We start from the raw sequence: 24,577 nt of genomic DNA, 5'->3' as shown, positions 1-24,577 counted from the left end.
TACTCATTGTTGGAGGCTGTTTAATGACCTACAGTTGCAAACTTCAACTTCAATTAGTTTTTGGTGAAACTTTGTCTCATTTGTAATCATTTATGCATCTTCTTATTTTTATATCTTTTGGGCATACTAGTGGAATTAAGCCGTTTAAGCCAAAAACTTATGACATGTATTTTTACATTTAAATTACCAAACAGCACCTTAAAATCTACTTTTCACAAACAATAAGATCATTTAAAAATAGTCATTCAAGACAGCACTAAATATACATATTTAAACAAAACATAATGAACACTTTACTGTTGTAATACAATGAAAGAAATGGTAGTACATGTAATAATAAAGCAATATACAGTTGTACACATAATCACTTTACACATAATTTGTGTTGATGCAGTATGAAGATTTTAATGGGTTTTTCTTTTTTCTTTTAATTTTGCTGTGTTTTTTTTAATTATTTCATGCTTTTTTTAATCTAACATATTTTAGATGTTCTTTTAAGTACCGTAACAAAAACAAAAAACACTTTAACATTCATCATTGATATAATTTTGTATTTTTTATTTTGTTGAAACAAAAAGCTACAATTTGACTAGAGAGTAAAACAACCTGGTTTTTGTTCTATTTATTAGTTCAATCTTTCAAAAACAAAATAATCTCTTTTGGATGTAACACGTCTCCTGATTGGCTGATGTTAATTTGTTATGAGCCCATAAACATAATTTAGTCATGTGACCGTGATGTCATCAACGTTTTTTCATGGTTTTCTACGGTTTAAAATGGAATTTAGAATCAAATTATAAGAAATGACTGTAATATTTTTTCTGTCTATTCGAAATAACAGAAAAAATGTGATGCACACTGTTAAATATCCCGCTACACGCGTTATTCAGTGTGCACCAAATTTTTTATGTTATTTCTTCAAAGACAGAAAAAATATTACAGTCATTCCTTAAATGAAATTAACAGAATACTTTTTTTTATCAATGATGTACTTATATCTAAATAATTTCTATTCATAAGTTACATCAATGCATGTAAATGGTTATACGCTATCAATGATCAAGTTTGAGTCAAGCTTAAGTTAATTGTAAATTCATTTGAAACTTTTTAACATCATTCTTTCAGCACATATTTACCCTATTTCTTTAACAGTTAATCGAGTACATATTTGTAGAATTTGGCGTGACATTTATTGATGTATATGAAGCTTGTCATGGGACATAAATGTAACATTAAACATTTGAACATTATCTCTGACCGATCTGAGATCTCAATGCATTATTTTCAGCATTCAAAGCTAGAATACGTTTCCCAAGCTGTGAATTGTGTTGTTTGAGATATCGTATCATATCTGCTTGTTTCTCTAATACTTGATCTGAATAATTCTCATCTCTGAAAAACAAAAAGAAAAGAAGATATAAGATAAGTGATTTTAATGCAGGTCAGCTTAAAATAAAAATATCCAATCACATTTAATGATGATGAAAGGCTTATTAAAGTCAGTCAAAAATAAATAGAACTCATGATTTTTATATTTCATGCTAAAAAAAATCATGCCACAGCAGAGTCATAATGAAGACTGTACAGTGAAGCCATCATGTGTACATTAAGGTGTTGATAAATATAGATTCTACCACTGCATCGAGTGTAATAAGATATTTATCCACTCGAGACGGTTTATTTTGAAATTTAAAATGTGAGGCTTGCCCGAGCGTTTTAAATATTTAAAATTTAACTAACTAGAGTGGATAAATATTGTATTACACGAGATTTGATGGTGGAATCTGTTTCTCTAATGATTTTCTAACATTATGCCACCTTCCAAGCAAGGACCGAAGCTCATAAACTTGGCAATCAATTTGTTCGAATCTTTTGTAAAAGTCTGAATCTTCTATGAATTCTACGTACTTTTCTTATATTTAAAGCAATTCACTATCTGCTCAGATTCGATATGCTGTTCGCATTTTTGTCTAGCCAGTGATTTATGTCCCAAAAGTGAGACAAAACGGCATCAACATTTAGGTTCCAAATGTGGATAAAGTCTTTTGAATGACTCTCTGTGAAATTTTACGAAAGTTGGACAGAAACTGTTTATGATCAAAATAGTATTCAGAGTAATCTAAAAATGCAATTATATCTTTAATTTCCCCACATTTTAAGGACAAAACGTATTTCATTCTGCAATTAATCAGTGGTAACAGGTCGCAGTTTGGGCTTACATTTTGTTATTTCTCAATTACATTAACTACATGTCGAACCTTCATCGAATTTTATGAAAATGCCAAACAAGCTTTTTCTATTCGGTACTTATGTCTAAAACTAAAATTTTGAAAGCATTTTTTTCGTTCATTTTTCTGTTCTTTTCTGATAGACAGCCGGATAGCCAAACTCTTCTTTACGCAATTATTGTTTTACATGCTCAATTTATAAACCTTCATAGATTGTCGTGAAATATTCCAGATCAAAAAAAAAATTTCAAAAGAAAATTTTAAATAGATTTTTTTTAAATCCCTTTAAAAGAACGATAAATTGATTCACTTTTTGTGGGAAGAAATCCTAGGTGTTCAAGAGTTTTTTATATTGCACCTCTTAGAAATATTTTTTCGTGTTCATTAAAAGGTGATTTTGTTGATTGTATGCTCACTCACAGCACCATATAAACTTATTTAAAAGTAATATTGGTTTGGACATTTTCTCTAAAACCAATGACCACTGGCTAGCTTCCAGTTTAACACGATGAATAAGTTAACATATTACAAGATTTAACCAAAACAAACAAGAGTGCACACACTGAAATGTCTTAGATATAGGAAGATGTGGTGTGAGTGCCAATGAGACAACTCTCCATCCAAATAACAATTTAAAAATTAAACCATTATAGGTCAAAGTACGGCCTTCAATTGCCTTCTTTACTAATTCTTGATACTGTCTTGCTGGACCTAAATATAAAGCTTTATTACAACTGTCACATAAACTCAACATTAACCAAGAAAATGAAACATTGATCAATGAACCATGAAAATGAGGTCAAGGTCAGATGAACCATGCCAAGCAGACATGTACAGCTTATGTGCATGTAACAATTCTTCAATACAACAAATATAGTTGACTTATTGCTTATAAATAAAGAAAAACAGACCAAAACACTTAAAACTTAGCAATGGACTGTGAAAATGAGGTCAAGGTCAAATAAAACCTGTGTAACCGACATATAGATCATAAAATATTTCCATACACCAAATAAAGTTGACCTAATGCATTAAGTATTAGAAAAATAGAATTAAACTCAAAAACTTAACTTTGACCACTGAACCATGAAAATTAGGTCAAGGTCAGATGACACCTGTCAGCTAGACATGCACACCTTACAATCATTCCATACATCAATTATAGTAGACCTATTGCATATAGTATAAGAAAAACAGACCAAAAACAAAAACTTAACTATAACCACTGAACCATGAAAATGAGGTCAAGGTCAGATGACACCTGCCAGTTGGACATGTACACCTTACAGTCCTTCCATACACCGAATATACTAGACCTATTGCTTATAGTATCTGAGATATGGACTTGACCACGAAAACTTAACCTTGTTCACCGATCCATGAAATGAGGTCCAGGTCAAGTGAAAACTGTCTGACAGGCAAGAGGACCTTGCAAGGTACGCACATATCATATATAGTTATCCAACTACTTATATAAGAGAGAATTTAACATTACAAAAAATCTTAACTTTTTTTTCAAGTAGTCACTGAACCATGAAAATGAAGTCAAGGACATTGGACATGTGACTGACAGAAAGTTCATAACACGAGGCATCTATATACAAAGAATGAAGCATCCAGGTCTTCTACCTTCTAAAATATAAAGCTTTTAAGAAGTGAGCTAACAGCGCCGCCGCGGGATCACTATCCCTATGTCGAGCTTTCTGCAACAAAAGTTGCAGGCTCGACAACAAACCATTTAGATTCAAAAGTATGTTGCTATCAATGATTTTTTACTGACAGGAATCATTATGGTATCTCATTCTCGATAGCTTTCCCTTTCGAACCCACTACCAGCAAGTGCTTTAACATTGAGCGGTTGGCACCCCTCATATCCCTTGCCAAGGTTCAGGCATACACGTAAAAATGACCCAGCTACACCACTGCAGAGGAAAGCAAGAAAATTCGACGTCATAATCGGATTTTAACCAATGAAGTACTGAGATCAAACTACATTGTAACCACACCTTGATTTAATTTTTTTATACAATGGGTGCAGAAAGGGATAAATTGACGAAGAATAAGAGAAAATAAAATACTGTTAATAATAAATAAATGATAACTATAATGTAGCACATTGATCTGAGTGCATTGCCTTGCTCTGAAAAATAAGCAACACCAAATATTTCAATTGCTAAATGAAGTTTGCCTTTTTCAAAAATGTTAATAAATAATATTAAAAAGGTTAATGATTATAGCCTGGTGAGGTTGGTGACAATAATTTTCTTTGGTAATGAAAATCATCAATTTGTCTAGATGCATTACTTTAAAATCTAATCATTAAGTTATAATCTTTATATAAACCATACTATTGTAGTCTTAAAAGCTATAATAATGTTATTTGCCAATGATATTAGTATACTGCCACCTACAACAACATGCTATAGATTTACATATCTAACAATATATACCAACAACTGTTACTTCTTTATACATGTTAAACATTTAGATTAGGATCAAGGAAAAGTAGGACATTGATTTTAAGATTACAAGACTTAAAATAAAGCTTAAACAACTACATTTGAATCAGGCCTTCCAGAATCAGGGATTGGAGTTAACATTTTGGCACGAAAGCCCACAACATTAATTTTAGTAGCCAATCTATATAGTTTCATAAAAGCTGCAATTTTAGTAGCCATTGGTAAGTGGGCCCTTGCTTATTTCAATTCCTGGATATGAAGTTATCATGAGGCATATAAAAAATTGACTATATCTTATTAATGATACTTGTCAAAATAAAAATAAAGGGACTTTTACTTTAATCAGTTTAATTTCAGTGAATAGAAGCTCAAGTCATAAACAGGGATAGTTTTTGATTCTGAAAGTCATTTTCTCATTTTGATTTTCAGCACTAATTTGAAATAAAATTTTATATCTCTAAATATATCTCTATATATAATCTGATAAATGTACTATCCCTAACATTGCAGTTCAATCCTGAAAATGGTTTTATTCAGTGTAAAAAAAAACCAATTAGTGGCAGCTGTTTTGCTGCTTCATTTCAGGGATATAATCACTGACATACATGTACACAAATTAGACAGTTAAAAAAAAAGTTAAAAAAAAATATTTGTAAACCAAGGATCTAACCAAACTTAACGAAAATAATTCTATACAGAAATTAAAAGGTATATAGTTCTAGATTAGTTATAAATCTGACTTTCACAATATGAGTGAGGAAAAACTATGGTTATTTATGATGATTACAAATAATACACATCAAACCCACAAAATTAAATAAAAATGTCACACCCATGTGTTGCTACTACATTAGTGCTAGGCAATGTTAACATATGTCTATAACTCATGCAAAAACTAAAACAAACTAAATAAACAACTCACTTAAATCCAATATCATTACATCCAAAACTGCAAACCATACACAATGCAGAAATTACAACAAGTGAATATATGTACAAAATTTAAGCCTAACTTGTATGAACTTATGGTTTATTTTAGAATTGTGAGGGCTTCAACATTACCATTCTGTTATTGGGTAAAAATTCACATAGTTTTTTCACTGCCAACAACCCCCCCCCCCCCCCCCCCTTTCCCCCCTCTTAACTTATTTTAGGAAAAATTGATTGACCCATATAGATATATGTAAAAATCAAAGTCAGATATCTACATCTTGCAGCAGTTCAACCCCCACCCCCAAACTATTTGAATTAAGTTTTTTTTATCTTATATTCTTTTGATGTCATCCCTTAGCATTAAAGAGTATGTTTTGTAGCTATATACATGCTTCTTTCTTTGTTAAGAAGTTGTGAAAACAAAACCACAATCCGTTCATTTCTCCTGTCAATTGTAAGATGGAAAGGCATTTTCAAAAGTCATGTTAAATACCCTGTAAGCTTAGCTGGGAATGGATTAATTTTAGCTAACTTTTCACTAATCATAAAATGAGAATTCTTCACCAAAAGTTGTAATATAAATTAGGGAGTTTATTTTTATAGTAAAATTGAAATTTGACTAAAAGGATCAATATTTAGCTCAGACAATTATGGTTTCATCCAAAACAAATAAATTTTGCAAACATTATATATATATATTCTGAAATGCAAAATACGTAAATATTTCCACAATGTGGATCCTTTTCAGGGAAGAGCAAAAAGCCAAACATAAGTACAGTAAGGACTGATGACAGAAGTAAAGCAATAAATAAAGTGAAGTGAAAATAAAACAGGAGACTGGTGTGTGTAATAGAAGAAAAGACATAGACTTAAGAAATTTGAAAAAAGGACATGAATATAAAACGTCTGCAAAATTGCTTTATTACATATATAAAAGAATTTACTGCATCCAAATATTACTGTGGTGAATTTTTGAAAATAAATATTCAACAAAACATGTGACAGATCTCTTTTATTTTAGTTAATCAATTAATCTTCCATTTGACATAATATGGACTTGTAATTATATTTAAGTTAAAAAGTATGAAATAGTCTAATTTTTGCAATAGTGTACATGTCTGCCTTCAGACAATAATTTCAGTAGGTCCAGTCAAGCATGGGCATCTCGTAGCAACTTGCTATATGGACCAGCATACACAGTAGTGCTGAAATGGACCTACATATATACATGTATTAGAACTGTATAGTATACCCTCTAAAGTATTTACTTTAAATGTTTGCCAACAGGTAATATGCACGTGTGGATGTGTCTATGTATTCATCCTATACCTTTATGAAATTCCATAAGTGAGGGGGGATTTCAGGAAATGTGGTTTATAACCAGGACTATCAATATCAAGTTCTATTGTCTAATTGTAAAACTATGTCATAACTTCTTTACCTAAAACCAATCTCTGAAGTACCACTGTTCTGCATGAAACTAGAAATCATTTCATCTTGAGCGACATCTGGGGACATCAATAAACTATTAAACTTTACGGTTTTTACTGAAAAAAATGAATGAAACTAAATATCATTTCATCTTAAGTGACATCTGGTGACATCAATAAACTATTGAACTTGACTGTTTTTACTATAAAAAAAAAATGAATGAAATATTTACTGAAATACATTTATTACAACTACAATGTACATAATAGGTCTCTACTAATTTCTGAATCGGTTGGATATATTTTGTATTCTAGCACATATAAATGATGCAGAAGCAGATTCAGTCATTTTTAATAGGGAGGGGGTCCAAATCAGTTTTCTATTAAAAGATCATAGATTATCTCATCATTATCATTCTCATGTTAAGAATTATCTCCCCTTAATCTTTATCAACTCTTCTACAAATGTAAGACAAAATTGTAATGAAAAGGTCAAAGCATAAGAAATACAAATCAAGCTTTTAAAATAACAAATTTGAATTAGTAGTTTGGTACATATTCAAATGAGTCAGTATTTAGGCATGTTGGATTTTGGACCATACTCAATGCTTTTGAATTTGACATTTGTTGATGGACTTTGAATTTTTCTTGTAATATATTTTTGTTAGTGTACATTTTGAAAAGATAATAAAAATGATAAAGAACTTAATCAAATAATGTTGCAATAAGAAAACACATTGTCTTTACAAACCAAGTTTAAAACAGATTTTTCCAGACATTATTTTTGACAAAATCTTAAATGTTTATGAATATTGTTGATAACATTTACCAAGATAAATCATCAGCACTGACACAGCTAGCACAGCCTCCAAGGCAATCACTATTTCTATATATAGATCTGTGTGGCTTCCATTTAAATCTTGTAAAATCTTCAGTACTACTAATAAGGCAGCATTACCTGTTAAATATCAATCAATAGTAAAATAATATAATAGATTAAAAATATCTGACTTTGTCTCAGACAAAAAAAAGGACTCAAAGTTACTCCATCTGGCATCAGTACAAAACATGTACAGAATCAAAGTAATAATGTATGTCCCATAGGATAAACATTAATGACAACTAAATTACTATTTGTGGTTAACCCTTTCCTCCACGGATTTTTTTTTCTTACATACTTGATTTGCATAGGATTTTGTTAATAAACAAAATTCATCGGGTTTAAAGTATTAATGGCTTTAATGCATTGTGAAAATTAATATTTCATCAATGAAATTCAAATCAGATATTCTCATGAATATCCTTTTAATATTGAATACTAATTTTTTTAAGTCTGATGCAGACATTTTGTAGTAAAAGCGTTTCAACTGAGGTACTACACAGGCGTCAAAAGGCGTCATTATGGAGTAAAGGGGATGGCGTCAAAAGGCATCATTATGGAGGAAATTTATAGGATACTAGGATATCTTGGTGCTTCCTACCAATAAATGCATTTTGTTGTTGTTCCATGTTGGTCTATGTTTGATTTTAATAAATTGAGTTTCTTGTTTGTTCATGCCATGGCCTTTAATAGCTGACTATATGGTATGGATTTTCTCTCATTAGTGACGGCTGTACAGGGACCTATAATCACTAACATCCATGTAATATGAAGTATGGTGGATAGTTGTCCTATTATCAATCATACCACATCTTTTTATTTTTATGGAATATAATATTAAAAAATACTGTGGATTCATTTATTTTCATGGATTAAGGAAAACTTGCATGTTCATGGACATTTGATTTCGTGGTTTTGCAAAATCTACATACAAGCATATACATATAAAGTATCTTTTAATTTTTATAACATTTAATTTCATGGTTCACCTGTCCCCACAAAGTTCACAAAAATTTGTATTGGAATAATTATGAATTCACTGTACACAATTTAAATTTCCATTTATGAATCCATACACCAATTTTTTTTCTCTTAGGAAATACACTAAAATATCCTAAGAAAAAAATTTCACTCACCTGCTGAATTTGCTAGCAAAGGTATTTTACGTAAATGTCTCGTTCTTCTATAAAATTCCAGATATCCACACATTCTGTGTCTGTAATGGTGGTATCTCAAATATCGATCAAACCCAAGCAGGACAAACCAAAGTCCTCCATGGACATAACAGGCTACGGATATTTCATCAATATGTGCTCCTAAATGTTTTCCATCATGTTTTGTAGTATTTCTATCAGGCTGTAAGACTTCAATATGTGGTAGTACAAAGGTAGCTATGACCAGACCAGTCTGAAAAAAAGGAAAAAAAAGTAAAAATATAGAAAAAAGAGGAAAATGGCTGTTCAAGAATTTAAATAATTTGTAATATGAAGGATCAAATGCTATAAACTTAGAATTTTCCAAAGAAAGAAAAACACTTCAAGTTACAGTGTCGCTCACCTTGGTCTATGTGAATATTCAACTAAGGACACAGATGGATTCCTGACAAAATGGTGTTTTGGTGATGGTGATATGTTTGTAGGTCTTACTTTACTGAACATTCTTGCTGCTTACAATTACAAAAATGTATCTCTATCTTTAATGATTGGCCCAGTTTTTTTCAGTGGAAAATGTTAGCAAAAATTTACAAATTATATGAAAATTGTTAAAAATAAAGGTGATAACTCCTTAGAGGGTCAATTGAATATTTTGGTCATGTTGATTTATTTTTAGGTATTACTTTGCTGTAAATTATTGCTGTTTACAGTTTATCTCTATATATAATGATATTCAAGATAATAACGAAAAACGGCAAAATTTCATTAAAATTACCTATTCAGGGGCAGCAACCTAACAACCAGTTGTACAATTTCAATTCATGTGAAAATATTGCAGCAGATAGATATTGACCTAATATTTCACTTCACCCCAAGTCAGATTTGCTCTAAATGCTTTGGTTTTTGAGTTATAAGCCAAAAACTGCATTTTACACCTCTGTTCTTTATTTAGCAATGGCAGCCATCTTGGTTGGTTGGCCGGGTCACCGGGCACAATTTTTAATCTAGATACCCCAAAAATGATTGTGGCCAAGTTTGGTTTAATTTGGCCAAGTAGTTTCTGAGAAGAAGGTTTTTGTAAAAGATTACTAAGATTTACGAAAAATGGTTAAAAATTGACTATGAAGGGCAATTACTCCTAAACAGATCAACTAGATATAGGAAGATGTGGTGTGAGTGCCAATGAGACAACTCTCCATCCAAATAACAATTTAAAAATTAAACCATTATAGGTTAAAGTACGGCCTTCAACACGGAGCCTTGGCTCACACCGAACAACAAGCTATAAAGGGCCCCAAAATTACTAGTGTAAAACCATTCAAACGGTAAAACCAACGGTCTAATCTATATAAACTGACCATTTTAGACCCGTTGACTTATTTGTAGATCTTGCTTCGCTGAACACTTTTACTGTTTATAGTTTATCTCTATCTTTAATAATATTCAAGATAATGACCAAAAACGGCAAATTTTCCTTAAAATTACCAATTCAGGGGTAGTAACCTAACAACAGGTTGTCCGATTCATCTGAAAATTTTAGGGCAGATAGATTTTGACCTGATAAACAATTTTACTGATGTCAAATTTGCTCTAAATGCTTTGTTTTTTGAGTTATAAGCCAAAAACTGTATTTTACCCCTCTGTTTTATTTTTAGCCATGGCGGCCATCTTGGTTGGTTGGATGGGTCGTCATACACAATTTTAATCTAGATACCCCAATGATGATCGTGGCCAAGTATAGTTTAATTTTGCCATGTAGTTTCTGAGAAGAAGATTTTTGTAAAAGATTACAAAGATTTACGAAAAAATGGTTAAAAATTAACTATAAAGGGCAATAACTCCTAAACGGGTCAACTGACCATTTTGGTCATGTTGACTTACTTGTAAATCTTACTTTCTTGAACATTTTTGGTGTGTATAGTTTATCTCTATATATAATAATATTCAAGAAAATGACCAAAAACGTAAAAATTTCCTTAAAATTACCAATTCAGGGGCAGCAACCTAACAAGGGGTTGTCAGATTCATATGAAAATTTCAGGGCAGATAGATCTTGACCTGATAAACAATTTTAATTCTTGTCAAATTTGCTCTTAATGCTTTTGTTTTTGAGTTATAAGCCAAAAACTGCATTTTACCCCCTATGTTCTATTTTTAGCCATGGCGGCCATCTTGGTTGGTTGGCTTGGTCACTAGACACAGTTTTTAAACTAAATACCCCAATGATGATCTTGGCCAAGTTTGGTTAAATTTGGCACAGTAGTTTCAGAGGAGAAGATTTTTGTAAAAGTTAACCACGATGGACGACTGACCATGCCGACGACAGACGACGGACGACGGAGGACGAAGGACGCCAAGTGATGAGAAAAGCTCACTTGGCCCTTCGGGCCAGGTGAGCTAAAAAAGTAGTGCTGACAAACTAGGTCATCTACAAGTAAGCAAAAGGGAAGAAAAAACTAAGTGTTTAGAAAATAAATCAACAGTTTTAAAAAGTTGATATAAGAAATTTTCCATATCAATAAAACCATGTCTGCACAAAATACAAAAAGTATTGATCAGGAAATGAACCATTGTAAAATATGGGGGACAACTCTTTTGTTCAATTGCTGAACATTTAAAGTTAAAACTTACAAAGAGTAGTATTTCCACTACAATAGCCCAAACTATGTGAATTTTTCTAAAAGGGGGATCCAATTCTGCACTTAAAGCAGGACTTTCTGACAGTAAGTCTTCTGTATCTTTGTTCTGTCCTGATCCATCCTCATTGAAAAAATAGCCCTGTAATAAACAATAATTGCATTTTTAAGTACATGCATTTGCATTGACAGTATTATTTCTGCCACCAGATATAGCTGCTTTTATCATAGACCAGTCAGATGCTTAATTGGTCATTCTTATCAACAATCATGAAGCTATATTATTAATAAAAAACTTTCAGTACAATTTTAGTTATATTTCATTTAGGGTTAAAACTTATGTTTATATAATTGTAGACATAGTAGACATGGCAGATGCTTCTACTTGTATAAGGATATTTGTAAGATCTTTTACACTTACATGTAAGGGCAACTAGATATCATTGAGATGGGAGCCATCTCTGTGGGCCCCGCTGTCAATAACGTGGGTTAAATAAGTTGTATGGATAATCTGATATGAAGCATTATTTGAAGTTATTACATAGTCTCACGTGTGATTTTAATCTAAGATTTTCAGTTAAAACTGATAAATATTCTCAACTTACTTTCATAGTATAATTATTATAGTGATATGACTGCATGATGTGAACTCATTGTTGACTACTCTTAGGTGACTTCTGGATATATGGATTGATGTTTGAACAATATGTTTAAAGGTGCTGCCCAATTGATATTTGTCACATATTTTTAGAATTACGCCTTCAATATGTTATGACCCACCTAGTATAAAGTATGAAATATTAACGGTTCTCGAGAGGTAGAGAGGAAACAATTTGTTAAGAACAACGATCGGATGGACAGACCGACGGACTGACCTTTGACCTAGGATGCATACATTATGACACATTCTCTGGTGTTGGTTAATATATATGTTAAGTTGAAAATGTTTGTCAGGTATAAAGTATGAAATAATAACAGCTGTCCTCTCAAAATATAGCGTGGATCAAATTTGTTAGTGATGGACTGACCAACAGACAGACAGACCTTTGACCTAGGAAGTGGTACATACATCATGACACACCCTCTGGTGTTGGTTAAAATGGATGTCAAGTATAATATTTGAAATCATAACGATTCTCAAGATATAGAGCGGACACAATCTTCACAACAGGACACAGGGTTGTCAACTGAAACCAAAGTTTTTTTGACGTTGACCTTTGACCTAGGAAGTTGTACATACATCATGACACGCCCTCTGGTGGTGGTTAAAATGGATGTCAAGTATAAACTTTGAAATCATAACGGTTATCTAGATATGGATTGGACACGATCTTCACCACAGGACACGGGGTTGTCAACTGAAACCAAAGTTTTTGACCTTGACCTTTGACCTAGGAAGTTGTACATACATCATGACACACCCTCTGGTGTTGGTTAATAATCATGTTAAGTATTAAGTATAAAATCATAACGGTTACCTAGATATGGAGCGGACACGATCTTCACCAAAGAACACAGGGTTGTCAACTGAAACCAAAGTTTTTGACCTTGACCTTTGACCTAGGAAGTTGTACATACATCATGACACATCCTCTGGTGGTGGTTAATATACATGTAAAGTATAAAGTATGAAATTATAACGGTTCTCTAGATATGGAGCGTACACGAAAGTGTTACGGACAGACGGACGGACAGACTGATCACTATAGGGCGACCCGCCTTAAGGCGGGGCCCTAATAAATCCTCTAAAAAGTTTTTGATGTAAATGGACAACAGGTGAATCACAACATTCAGTTTGGTTAAAATTTCTTTATCTTTTACACACATGTTTTTAATCTTTCAAAATAATCAACAAAAATGAAACTAGAGGCTCTCAAGAGCCTGTATCGCTCACCTGATTCTACTTGGGTTTTTGAAATCATATAAAAAAATATAAAATTTGGCTAAAAGTAACAACACAACCTCATACATGTCATAAGGAAAGAAACATTCAGGCTATGTTTGATTTCATTCAATTCAGTGGTTCTCTAGAAGAAGACTTTTGTATACATTTCCTATTACTTAGGGTCCTATGTTAAACTAGGTCCCCCCACTGGCGGCTATCTGGGATGATGGATCGGCTACAAAGTAACAACACTTGATCAGCACCTCATAAGGAACATTCTTGCCATGTTTGGTGTCATTCCATTCAGTGGTTCACTAAAAGAAGACATTTGTATATAATTCCCATAGGGTCCTATGTTCAACTAAGTCCCCCACTGGCAGCCATCTTGGATGATGGATCGGCTACAAAGAAACAACAATTGGTCAGCACCTCATAAGGAACATTCATGCTATGTTTTGTTTCATTCCATTCAGTGGTTCTCTAAAAGAGGTCATTTGTATGCATTTCCTGTAGGGTCCTATGTTAAACTAAGTACCCCTCTGGCGGCCATCTTTGATGTTGGATCGGCTACAAAGTAACAACACTTGGTCAGCACCTCATAAGGAACATTCATGCCATGTTTGGTTTTATTCCATTCAGTGGTTCTCTAGAATAAGTTCAAAATGTAAAAAGTTGACGACGACGACGGACAACGACGGACGCCAAGTGGTGAGAAAAGCAGAATCAACAATTAAGGACAATAACTCCGATAAGGAAATGTTCAACCATTTAAACTTTTGTGGACAGCAAGGTAGATTTCAAAATGCTCAAATTCTGGAACTTTAATTGACTGACAAACTGGTCCAAGTAGCTTTAATTTGATCTGTGTTGTCTTCATCATGTTCATACTCTCCAAGTTGTCTTTGAAGTAGGGATTTGGTCTGCATTATACTAAGTCCAAGATCAAATTTTTTTGCAAAAAAAATATTTTTGAATTATCATGATTATTGCACTCATTGGTTTATATTATATTTTATTAAGAGTCTGTTTGCGATGCGCCGACGTATTTTCATCAGTGTGTTGATGGATCGTCGTATGATGTAGATATAGATGTAGACATTTCCTTGGCCTTGTGCTTATGCCAGTTAACTGTCATGACTGTCAGATCTATATATCAATTTTTTTTTTAAATGTCATAATTGACGAATGAAAGTTCATACTGCAGTAAAAGTCATACCCCTGTGTGTCTCGATTCGTTAGATAAGCTGACCATCGTTAAACCAGGAAATTTTTAACTGTCACGTCGCAAAATCCAGTAATATATTTCATTAATATTTATCCAAAAATAAAATAAAAATCGCTACACCATAATTTCTCCCCTCCATCGTTAAAGATTTCACTTCCGGTCTCAGGAACACACTTTTGCGATTTCGCACAGTTTTTCTGTCAGTTCACAAAGCCTGAACTATCTTGATAATTACGTCATATTCTTATTTTTTATTGTCAGTGTAGGTATTTTATTTATTAACCGTTTTCATTCAAACAGACTTGACTACAGGTCAGAGATATGTGTAGCCCTTTTGAAAGAACAGTCGCCCCATACCAACTCGTCCCTTTGTAAAAATAACAATGGAGACTCTCGCCCCTCTTTCTACTTACTCGGCCTACATTCTACCACTCCTCCTACAATTGAATAAGCATTCTGTGAGTATTGCATGGCAGATTAGCCAATACATAGTCCTCTACTGGATACAAATTCAGAGCAATAGAACACAATTCTAGCAAGTCCAAATAATTATGATGTCTTGAAAGGCTATTATAGACGCCTTACTTGTGGGTCTCATTGGGGTCTAAGCGTGACACAGGATTGCCTACACGTGAAAGTCAAATTATTGTGCCGTAAAAACGGGAAATGAGGTTTTGCGGGACCCGGGAAATGACAAAAAAAATAAAATTGATTACGTACATAGTGTAAGCAGAACATGGGAATCTGACAAAACAGTAAGCGGGATCCGGGATCGGAACACCCCAATGAGACCCCCTTACTTCAAAGTAAGGCGTCATAGAAAAAAATAAAATAGCCTTTCAAAACGTCATAATTATTTGGACTAAATTCTAGCGTGATCTTTGATAAAATACATGTAATACACCAAATATAAAATTTATAAATCAAATCAAATAATTTATTGGTGTAAATTCCTATACCAAAATGATACCAGCCGACATTTACAAATACAAAAAAAACACAAAAAAAACCCAAAAAAACATATTTTCTCAATGTTAAGAGATACACATTTTATATTTACATTGTATGAAGGTGTAAGTCATACAATATATTATTAATTCAAGCTATTACATTCAGCTTTAATACTATAAAAGCTCTTAGCAACATTATTTTTGCTTTAAATGAATGTTCAAATCATACATATTGCTTATTCCAGCTACATTTTTTTGTACACTTACAGTATTATTAAATGTCTGTATCATTATTTTCAAAATGAAACTAAACTTATGTTGTTCACACATATAAACAAAAGATTTCACTTAAATTACAAAAGAGACTAAATTGAGTACATTTCTATTAAGTTCTAATGCTTTACATTGAATGAGAAAATGGAACTCATCTTCAATTCCATCCTTGCAAATTGGACATATTCTCTGTTCCTAAGGTGTTCTAGTATATCTACCAACTTTCATTTGACTTTTATTAGTTACTAAATTTACTATTACTAATTCTGATTATTACCATTTTAGAAATAACACTTTCATTGAGGTCCTGTCATGCCAGTAAAAGATATTTTTCTAATTCAAAATTATTTTTAACTTTGCGATATATGTTCTTAGCTTATTACCATGACTATTATCATTATTAAAGTAAAGAAAAAAGAGCTTGTTTCTAGTATTTTATGAATTCCTCTTCTAATTTCTTTTAAAATGAAAAAAGGATTTTTTTCTTTGACATAGTATTTTGATTTTTCCAGACATGCTGAAAACCAAGTTTACCTAAAACACTTTTAATTTACTACAAAAACCATTAGGAAGTTTAAATTTTCATTGTATGCTCTCTTTACCATACTCTTGCTGTCCATATTAATGATATGAAGCCAGAAATTACTTGTATTTATAAGGGCTGACAATGAAAGTGGGAATAAACCTAAAATTTATATCTTCAAGCATGAGGAAATAAAGTGAAAAACTGATTTAAACTGATTTGCCAGACTGACAAATAGACAGAGAGACAGACAGACTTCTTCAATAGGGGTCAGTAGGGGTCTAAACAGAACCTAAATTTTGGCCTGTCCATCTGCCCTACTGATTACATGATGATGAATGGATGCTTTACATGAAAAGGAGATTGTTGTGGCCAATGACACTTCTTGTTTTTTAGTTTTCAAGGATGACCTCTGTTAATCTTTTTAAATTCATACAGGTCAAGTGAGTTTGAAATTGAAGTTTCATTTGTTGTTTAATTTGCAGGTTGTTGAAAGTTTGTGAAAATACAGTCATCATGGTCATGACAGTGAATTTGTGAAAATAAAGGGTATAACAATCTATTATTTGAACTTGGAATTATCTTTAATTATCATGATCATGGAATTTGTCTAATTTCTTGTGCTTAATTTTTTTTTTAAATTCCATGTTGATTTGATATTATATATAATGTTTGGAGCGGTTCATATAAATTTCCATACAAAGTATTTTGTATAGATAGAGTTGTGCGTGGCACAGTACATTCTATTGAAAATGTACTATCTTTTGTGTAAAGCAACCAACAATCAATCAATCAATCTTTTGTGTAACAAAAAGTGTTGCGCACAGCACAGAACATTAAAGTATAGAATAAACATGGAATTTATCGATAATTTCAAGCACTAGAAATTATGCAAATTCCATAATTAAAAATAATTCCAAGTTTAAATAATAGACTGTTGTATGTATAACGTAAGGGTACCCAAATTGCACCGAGTACCCAAATTGCAACTATTTAGAAAAAATAGCAACGGAAATCTTGCAAGATTTCCTAGAGACTAAACAATTTGTATTTTTATGATCTGATACTACACACGTCTTTCAACATAGGTAAACACATTTAGATATACACAAAACGTTCACAGTATTTATCAACAGATGGACTGTTTACTGAAAGCGCAAAATGTACGAAAATGTCATCATGCGACGTCATCAAAAGGTCATATTTTTTAAATTAGCAAATACAATATATTATAAGCATCAATTTCGTAAAATATGAAGAGTAAGCATGGACTAATATCCAATTGTTCAAAATATTTGAAGAAATTAAACAAAAGCTCGGTTATTAGACTTTTGACGATGTGAATTTAAGCATGGATGCAATTTGGGTACTCCTCATTACAGAATCATGGATGGTTTGGAGGTTGATTCAAACTCATTTTTTTATGACTCAATATGGATTAAAAATTAAATTGGTGTACCTATACAATAAAGAAGGATAGGGCTACAAAATAAATACATTAACATGATTAAGGACATTTAATTCTTGATCATAAAAAAACGTTGGTGAAAAAACTGTCAAAATAGGTGCAATTTGGGTACCGTTACGTTATACATGTATAATATGGGCCAGTTCTTAATTGTTATAATTGTGTATGTTGGATATATGGGGTACATTTGCCATAATGACAAGTTTGCACTCAGTCTATATCCTCTTATCCTGGATGTGTTTGCCCATATTAAGTCTGTTCTCTGACACTGGTAAATTTACCTTATTTTATAGTATAATACATTTCAGGCTGGGAAAGAAAATGAGTGACTATGAAAATGATGAGGAATCAGTGGTAAAAAGACACAAAAAAGAAAAGAAGGAATTGCAGGCTAAAATACAACAGTTAAAACATAGTGTGTCAAAGGGAGATAAAAAGAAGAAAAAAGAGATCACAGAACAGATAACAAAGTTAGAAAGTGAACTTACAGATAAACATGTAACTGAACTCAAAGAATTCAAAGACAAAACAACCCAAGAGGTGACAAATTAATTTAAGAACGAATCAATTCAATCAAATATCTTCTTTTTGGCATTTTGCTGGTTGTTTTAACATTGAAAGTTTATTCATATCTTATTTTTAATGGACCGGAAGATGAATTTAATAATAGCTTTATGCTAGTATAGGATAATTGAATATGGCAACTGAATATACATGTAACTGGAGTAGTTATTATATTCAATTGACACTCTTTATTTCATTGGTTGTAATCTCATTCAACAGTTTCGAATTAACATGTCAAACTACCATGAGGACCATGAAAGGCAGTACATCACACTCAAAGGGTTTGATAAATTCTTTTTAAACCTTTTTTTTTATACCTTTACTTAATTTTATGCTATTATACTGAATACAATATTGTAATTATTAATTTCAAAATCCAAGCTTACGTTATTCATGCAGACAGGAAATAAGACTAACATGTTTCAACTAGATTTTAGGCTGTTACAATATAAAAATATAGATAAGCACTATGGTTTTTTTCATAAAAGTTTTAGGGGCCCAGCCTATATTTCAGTAGCATTGGCTACTAGGCCCCTGTTATTCATTTCCCCTGGCAGATATATCCAAAGCAAGTTCCAAAGTAGATTCAGCAGACTTTTGACTTTCTGACATACAAAACATTTTATTTTTGTTGAAATTTGTACCCATCATAGTTATAGAGAAATAATTTGTATGTTATCATCCTCATTGATATTTACTGTTATATATATTCAACCATGATTGAATGCATGTTTTCAAGGTAACAGAAAGACTCAGTTCTCTGAAAACAAATGATACTGTTGACACTGAAGCTGCTGGTGGTGATGTAGAAACCAGAGAGGACTCGAAAGAAAAGAAAGTATCAAAAGCTATGAAAAGAAGGGAGAAACAAGCAACAAAAAATAAGGAGAGAGAGGAAAGAATTAAAGAACAGGAACTGATAAATTTAACTGGTGCAAGACATATAGAATTTGAAAAAATCAAATCTATATTAAAAATTAAAAATTTGCAAATCTTTGAGATACCATCTGATGGAAATTGTTTGTATACTGCTATTAGTCACCAAGTTCCAAATGAAACATATGATACACTTAGAAGGAAGACTGCACAGTATATGAGAGGTATTTATTAATTTCCACACAACATTAACAAAAGACATTGTATATATAAAATGTAGTTATAACATGTATAATGTTAACACTGTTATAATGCATCAAGATACTCTAGAACAGGCTTTTATTGGAACATGGAATTATTTTTATTTGCATAATTTCTTGTGCTTGAGATTTTTAATAAATCCATGTTTATTTGGTATAATGTTCTGAGCGGGAAAAGCACTTTCCATACAAAATGTTCTATCTTCTTTGTAATAGATATTGTTATGCGCAGCTCAGTATATTCTATTGAAAATGTACTATCTTCTTTGTAATAGAAAGTGTTATGCCCAGCACAGTACATTCTATTGAAAATGCACTATCTTCTTTGTAATAGAAAGTCTTATGCCCAGCACAGTACATTCTATTGAAAATGTACGATCTTCTTTGTAATAGAAAGTGTTATGCCCAGCACAGTACATTCTATTGAAAATGTACTATCTTCTTTGTAATAGAAAGTGTTATGCGCAGCTCAGTATATTCTATTGAAAATGCACTATCTTCTTTGTAATAGAAAGTCTTATGCCCAGCACAGTACATTCTATTGAAAATGTACGATCTTCTTTGTAATAGAAAGTGTTATGCCCAGCACAGTACATTCTATTGAAAATGCACTATCTTCTTTGTAATAGAAAGTCTTATGCCCAGCACAGTACATTCTATTGAAAATGCACTATCTTCTTTGTAATAGAAAGTCTTATGCCCAGCACAGTACATTCTATTGAAAATGTACTATCTTCTTTGTAATAGAAAGTCTTATGCCCAGCACAGTATGTTATATTGAAAATGTACTATCTTCTTTGTAATAGAAAGTGTTATGCCCAGCACAGTACATTCTATTGAAAATGCACTATCTTCTTTGTAATAGAAAGTCTTATGCCCAGCACAGTACATTCTATTGAAAATGTACTATCTTCTTTGTAATAGAAAGTCTTATGCCCAGCACAGTACATTCTATTGAAAATGCACTATCTTCTTTGTAATAGAAAGTCTTATGCCCAGCACAGTACATTCTATTGAAAATGTACTATCTTCTTTGTAATAGAAAGTGTTATGCCCAGCACAGTATGTTATATTGAAAATGTACTATCTTCTTTGTAATAGAAAGTCTTATGCCCAGCACAGTACATTCTATTGAAAATGCACTATCTTCTTTGTAATAGAAAGTCTTATGCCCAGCACAGTACATTCTATTGAAAATGTACTATCTTCTTTGTAATAGAAAGTGTTATGCCCAGCACAGTACATTCTATTGAAAATGTACTATCTTCTTTGTAATAGAAAGTGTTATGCCCAGCATAGTATCTTCTGTTGAAAATGTACTATCTTCTTTGTAATAGAAAGTGTTATGCCCAGCACACTACATTCTATTGAAAATTTACTATCTTCTTTGTAATAGAAAGTTTTATGCCCAGCACAGTACATTGTATTGAAAATGTATTATCTTCTTTGTAATAGAAAGTGTTATGCCCAGCACAGTACATTCTTTTGAAAATGTACTTACTACTATCTTCTTTGTAATAGAAAGTGTTATGCCCAGCATAGTACATTCTTTTGAAAATGTACTATCTTCTTTGTAATAGAAAGTGTTATGCCCAGCATAGTACATTCTTTTGAAAATGTACTATCTTCTTTGTAATAGAAAGTGTTATGCGCAGCGCAGTACATTCTATTGAAAATGTACTATCTTCTTTGTAATGGAAAGTGTTATGCCCAGCACACTACATTCTATTGAAAAATTACTATCTTCTTTGTAATAGAAAGTTTTATGCCCAGCACAGTACATTGTATTGAAAATGTACTATCTTCTTTGTAATAGAAAGTGTTGTGGGCAGCACAGAACATTAAAGGACAGAATAAACATGGAATTTCTCAAAAATTTCAAGAACAAGAAATTATACAAATTTCATAATTAAAAATAATTCCAAGGTAAAAAAATACCCTGTTCTAGGTACATTTCAAGAAAATACTCTGGGGTCCCACAAAAAAATCTAACAGATGTTTGGACCCATTTAAAGGTAGAAATGCAAGGCAATTTATGATTTTTACAGTACATAACTCAAAAGTTGATACATAATGATACATAAATGCAGACATGTTCTGTTAATGTATACAATTTCAATAGATTTTTTTTGCATTTATTGAAACCAAAAAGTATTTATACGAAAAGCATGAATCTGCTAAAATTAATTGTTTTACTATACTTGTTGTTACATTTTGTATATGACCTTCTATACAGTTGTGCAGTACAAATGTACTGTAAATTTAGAAATAATTGCGTGCATTTATTTTTATGGTTTTGTCATTTCAGACTTAATTGCAATTTTAATTTTTAAGATTTTGAGAAAAATCCTGGTTAATTCATATAAAATAGTTCAAAATGCGGGTTCAAATTATTGCGTTTGCAACTCTGTCGCATTTTTGGCAATAATAAAAACCGTGCAATAATTTCTGAATTTACAATATATAATTAAATTGTTATACATATCTTGTATATTGGTCATTACTTTAACCTTATTGTCCTTATTGACTAATTTGATATATCTTGTAGTTGGAGGACAGTTTTAGTATGTTTTTTAATGAAAAAATAAATGGATGATGTTAATATTAAAAGATTAAGATGTTTTCTTTATTACAGAGAATCCAGATGAATTCCTACCATTTCTTACCAAGGACAATGGTGATTCTTACAATGAGGAAGACTTTGAAACATTTCTACAAAAAACTGCTGAGACAGCTGAATGGGGAGGTCAATTAGAGGTCAAGGCTATGTCAAGTGCATTACACCATCCTATAGAAATAATTCAAGGTGAAGGCCCACAAATCAAAATAGGAGAAGAATATGGTGCAGATTCATTAACAGTTTGCTATCATAGACATGCATTTGGACTAGGTGAACATTATAATTCAGTTGAAACTTATGTACCTGAAGAAGAGGCATTTTCATGATAATTATTTTATTTAGGTATTTTAAATATTATTCAGAATAACAGAAAGCCATTCAAAAATGAATGTTTGCCTTTAACAGTCATTTTGGTCTAAGCATCATCTGAAAAAAACTGACACAATGAACAAAAAATGTTAAATCTTGTAAGGTTGTTATTTTTTCAGATATTTTATTGTAGTAAATTGAGTACTTATACTTTTTAGATATTTTTTGTCAAACAATCCAGTTTGTTCTTCTCTGTACAGGAAAATAATTGCTACTTTCCATGCATGTATGCTTCACCTATCTTACTTGACTGATCGCTAACAGTCTGAATAGTACTGAATTAATGACAGTGGATAAGTCTGAAAATAGATTGAAAGACTGAAACAGTCATTGAAATCAGTGTTTTAATTAAAATCTGTTTAGCTAAAAATGATGGTAGTTTCAGAGTAAAATTTGTTTACTGGTGTGAAACTTGATATAAAAAATATGATATGAAAAAGAAGATGTGGTATAATTGCCAATGAGACAACTATCCACAAAAGACCAAAATGACACAGACATTAACAACTATAGGTCACTGTACGGCCTTAACAATGAGCAAAGCCCATACCGCATAGTCAGCTATAAAAGGCCCCAATAAGACAATTCAAACAAGAAAACTAACGACGTTATTTATGTAAAAAAAATGAACAAAAGACAACCACTGAATTTACAGGCTCCTGACTTGGGATGCATTTTTTTCTACATAACTGAGTACAAATCTATATATCTAATCAATTAAATCAAGTTTATATAAATGGGAAAGACATGAAAGTATTTACTGCAGGTCTCACTATACAAAACATTTATAAAAAATATTGAGTGTACATGTATGGTAAAGCTGAAAAAGTAAAATTGATGAGTAAAATATTTCAACAGTATAATTGTGATTTTTGTGTGCTAATTTTAGTATATAAAATGTATTGTACAATGTTGTATTTTCTACAGTTGTCATACTTAGTATATATATATATAAAAGAATATTAGACACACTCGGTAATGCGATAACGCACATGCTTGCCCAACTAAACTAAGCCAAATTTCTTTCAATGGAACACGGATCATTCGATAAAATCGATAACGGAAATAATTCCGGAAAATTTAAGATATAAAAAAAAAAAAGAGACAAGAAATTTTTAACAAAGATCTGTATGTGTATTCACAATATTTATTTAATATATTTGTGAAATCAATTATACTATAGATACTAATATTATGCAGGGCCGTAGCGTAATGGAGGCAAATGAGGCAAATGCCTCACTTTTGAAACGACGAACAAACTTTCGAAATGTCTTTTTTTTAAAATTATGTATTCTACATTACCAAAATGCGAGTTTCGAGTTTCAAATTATCTACCGGCACACTACATACAAGTGTTTCCAATCTGCAGCAGCGATTACAGCTTTTACCATAGCGGTGATGGTAAAAAAATAAGTATTCAGAACACAAATCAAAATAAAAAAATTGAAACAAATCTTAATGTCGTTACAAAACTGGTAGAAGAAGGGTTCTTAAAAGAAGAAAAAAAGATGAAAAAGGTAACTCATAAGTAAAAACACCCCCTATTAGTATGCTGGCTTATCTTCCTTGGTTTATGTTTGAATCGATAACGCTATACATGTAGGTATACCAATGTTTACAATATCAACTCACTGAACAACAAATGCTAATCAATAAAATAATTCATTGAATGAGAAATAATAATTATTAATAATTAAATTAAACAAAACCATGAAGCGCCTTTTCTATGTAAGTCTTTGATGTATAAGGCAATTCATGATTTTTATTTATCTTTAATAAAAGTATGAAATATATTTTTGCTATTGTTTGAAAATATTTTTTTCGTGTTTCTTTTTCTGATTATG

At 31.6% G+C, this 24,577-nt stretch overlaps 2 protein-coding genes across 3 annotated transcripts; one reads left to right on the top strand and one right to left on the bottom strand.

The window, feature by feature from the left end:
• Nucleotides 1–1,148: 1,148 nt before the first annotated feature.
• Nucleotides 1,149–15,003, bottom strand: LOC134721110 (transmembrane protein 192-like). Of its 2 annotated transcripts, XM_063583856.1 has the most exons (7): nucleotides 14,822–15,003; nucleotides 11,716–11,862; nucleotides 9,067–9,337; nucleotides 7,880–8,008; nucleotides 7,062–7,167; nucleotides 5,610–5,636; nucleotides 1,149–1,392 (listed from the first exon to the last, which is right to left on the bottom strand). In XM_063583856.1, the coding sequence occupies exons 1-7, from the start codon at nucleotides 14,855–14,857 to the stop codon at nucleotides 1,248–1,250; spliced, it is 861 nt and encodes a 286-aa protein (XP_063439926.1). In that variant the 5' UTR covers nucleotides 14,858–15,003; the 3' UTR covers nucleotides 1,149–1,247. The 2 variants fall into 2 exon arrangements, with proteins under 2 accessions (XP_063439926.1, XP_063439927.1); XM_063583857.1 differs by lacking the exon at nucleotides 5,610–5,636.
• On the top strand, nucleotides 14,984–23,315 carry LOC134721109 (deubiquitinase OTUD6B-like). Its single transcript, XM_063583855.1, has 4 exons — nucleotides 14,984–15,092; nucleotides 18,353–18,584; nucleotides 19,348–19,708; nucleotides 22,380–23,315. Exons 2-4 carry the CDS (start codon nucleotides 18,366–18,368, stop codon nucleotides 22,688–22,690), a joined length of 891 nt encoding a protein of 296 aa, XP_063439925.1. The 5' UTR covers nucleotides 14,984–15,092; nucleotides 18,353–18,365; the 3' UTR covers nucleotides 22,691–23,315.
• The last annotated feature ends 1,262 nt before the right edge of the window (nucleotides 23,316–24,577 follow it).

The sequence above is a fragment of the Mytilus trossulus genome, chromosome 6 (genome assembly GCF_036588685.1).
Source record: "Mytilus trossulus isolate FHL-02 chromosome 6, PNRI_Mtr1.1.1.hap1, whole genome shotgun sequence".
In the NCBI taxonomy this organism is placed as follows: domain Eukaryota; kingdom Metazoa; phylum Mollusca; class Bivalvia; order Mytilida; family Mytilidae; genus Mytilus; species Mytilus trossulus.
Note: the sequence above shows the minus strand (reverse complement) of the source record. Positions and strands in the feature narration are given on the sequence as shown.

Excerpts from the sequence above, each read along its gene's own strand:
- LOC134721110 (XM_063583856.1), bottom strand. The coding sequence starts at position 14,857 with ATGGTCAGCTTATCTAACGAATCGAGACACACAGGG. Across the intron at positions 11,863-14,821 it reads ACGAATCGAGACACACAGGG|GGCTATTTTTTCAATGAGGA; the intron begins GTATGACTTTTA and ends TGTTTATTACAG. Across the intron at positions 9,338-11,715 it reads TAGTGGAAATACTACTCTTT|ACTGGTCTGGTCATAGCTAC; the intron begins GTAAGTTTTAAC and ends CCTTTTTTTCAG.
- LOC134721109 (XM_063583855.1), top strand. The coding sequence starts at position 18,366 with ATGAGTGACTATGAAAATGATGAGGAATCAGTGGTAAAAAGACACAAA. Across the intron at positions 18,585-19,347 it reads AAGACAAAACAACCCAAGAG|GTAACAGAAAGACTCAGTTC; the intron begins GTGACAAATTAA and ends CATGTTTTCAAG. Across the intron at positions 19,709-22,379 it reads GACTGCACAGTATATGAGAG|AGAATCCAGATGAATTCCTA; the intron begins GTATTTATTAAT and ends TCTTTATTACAG.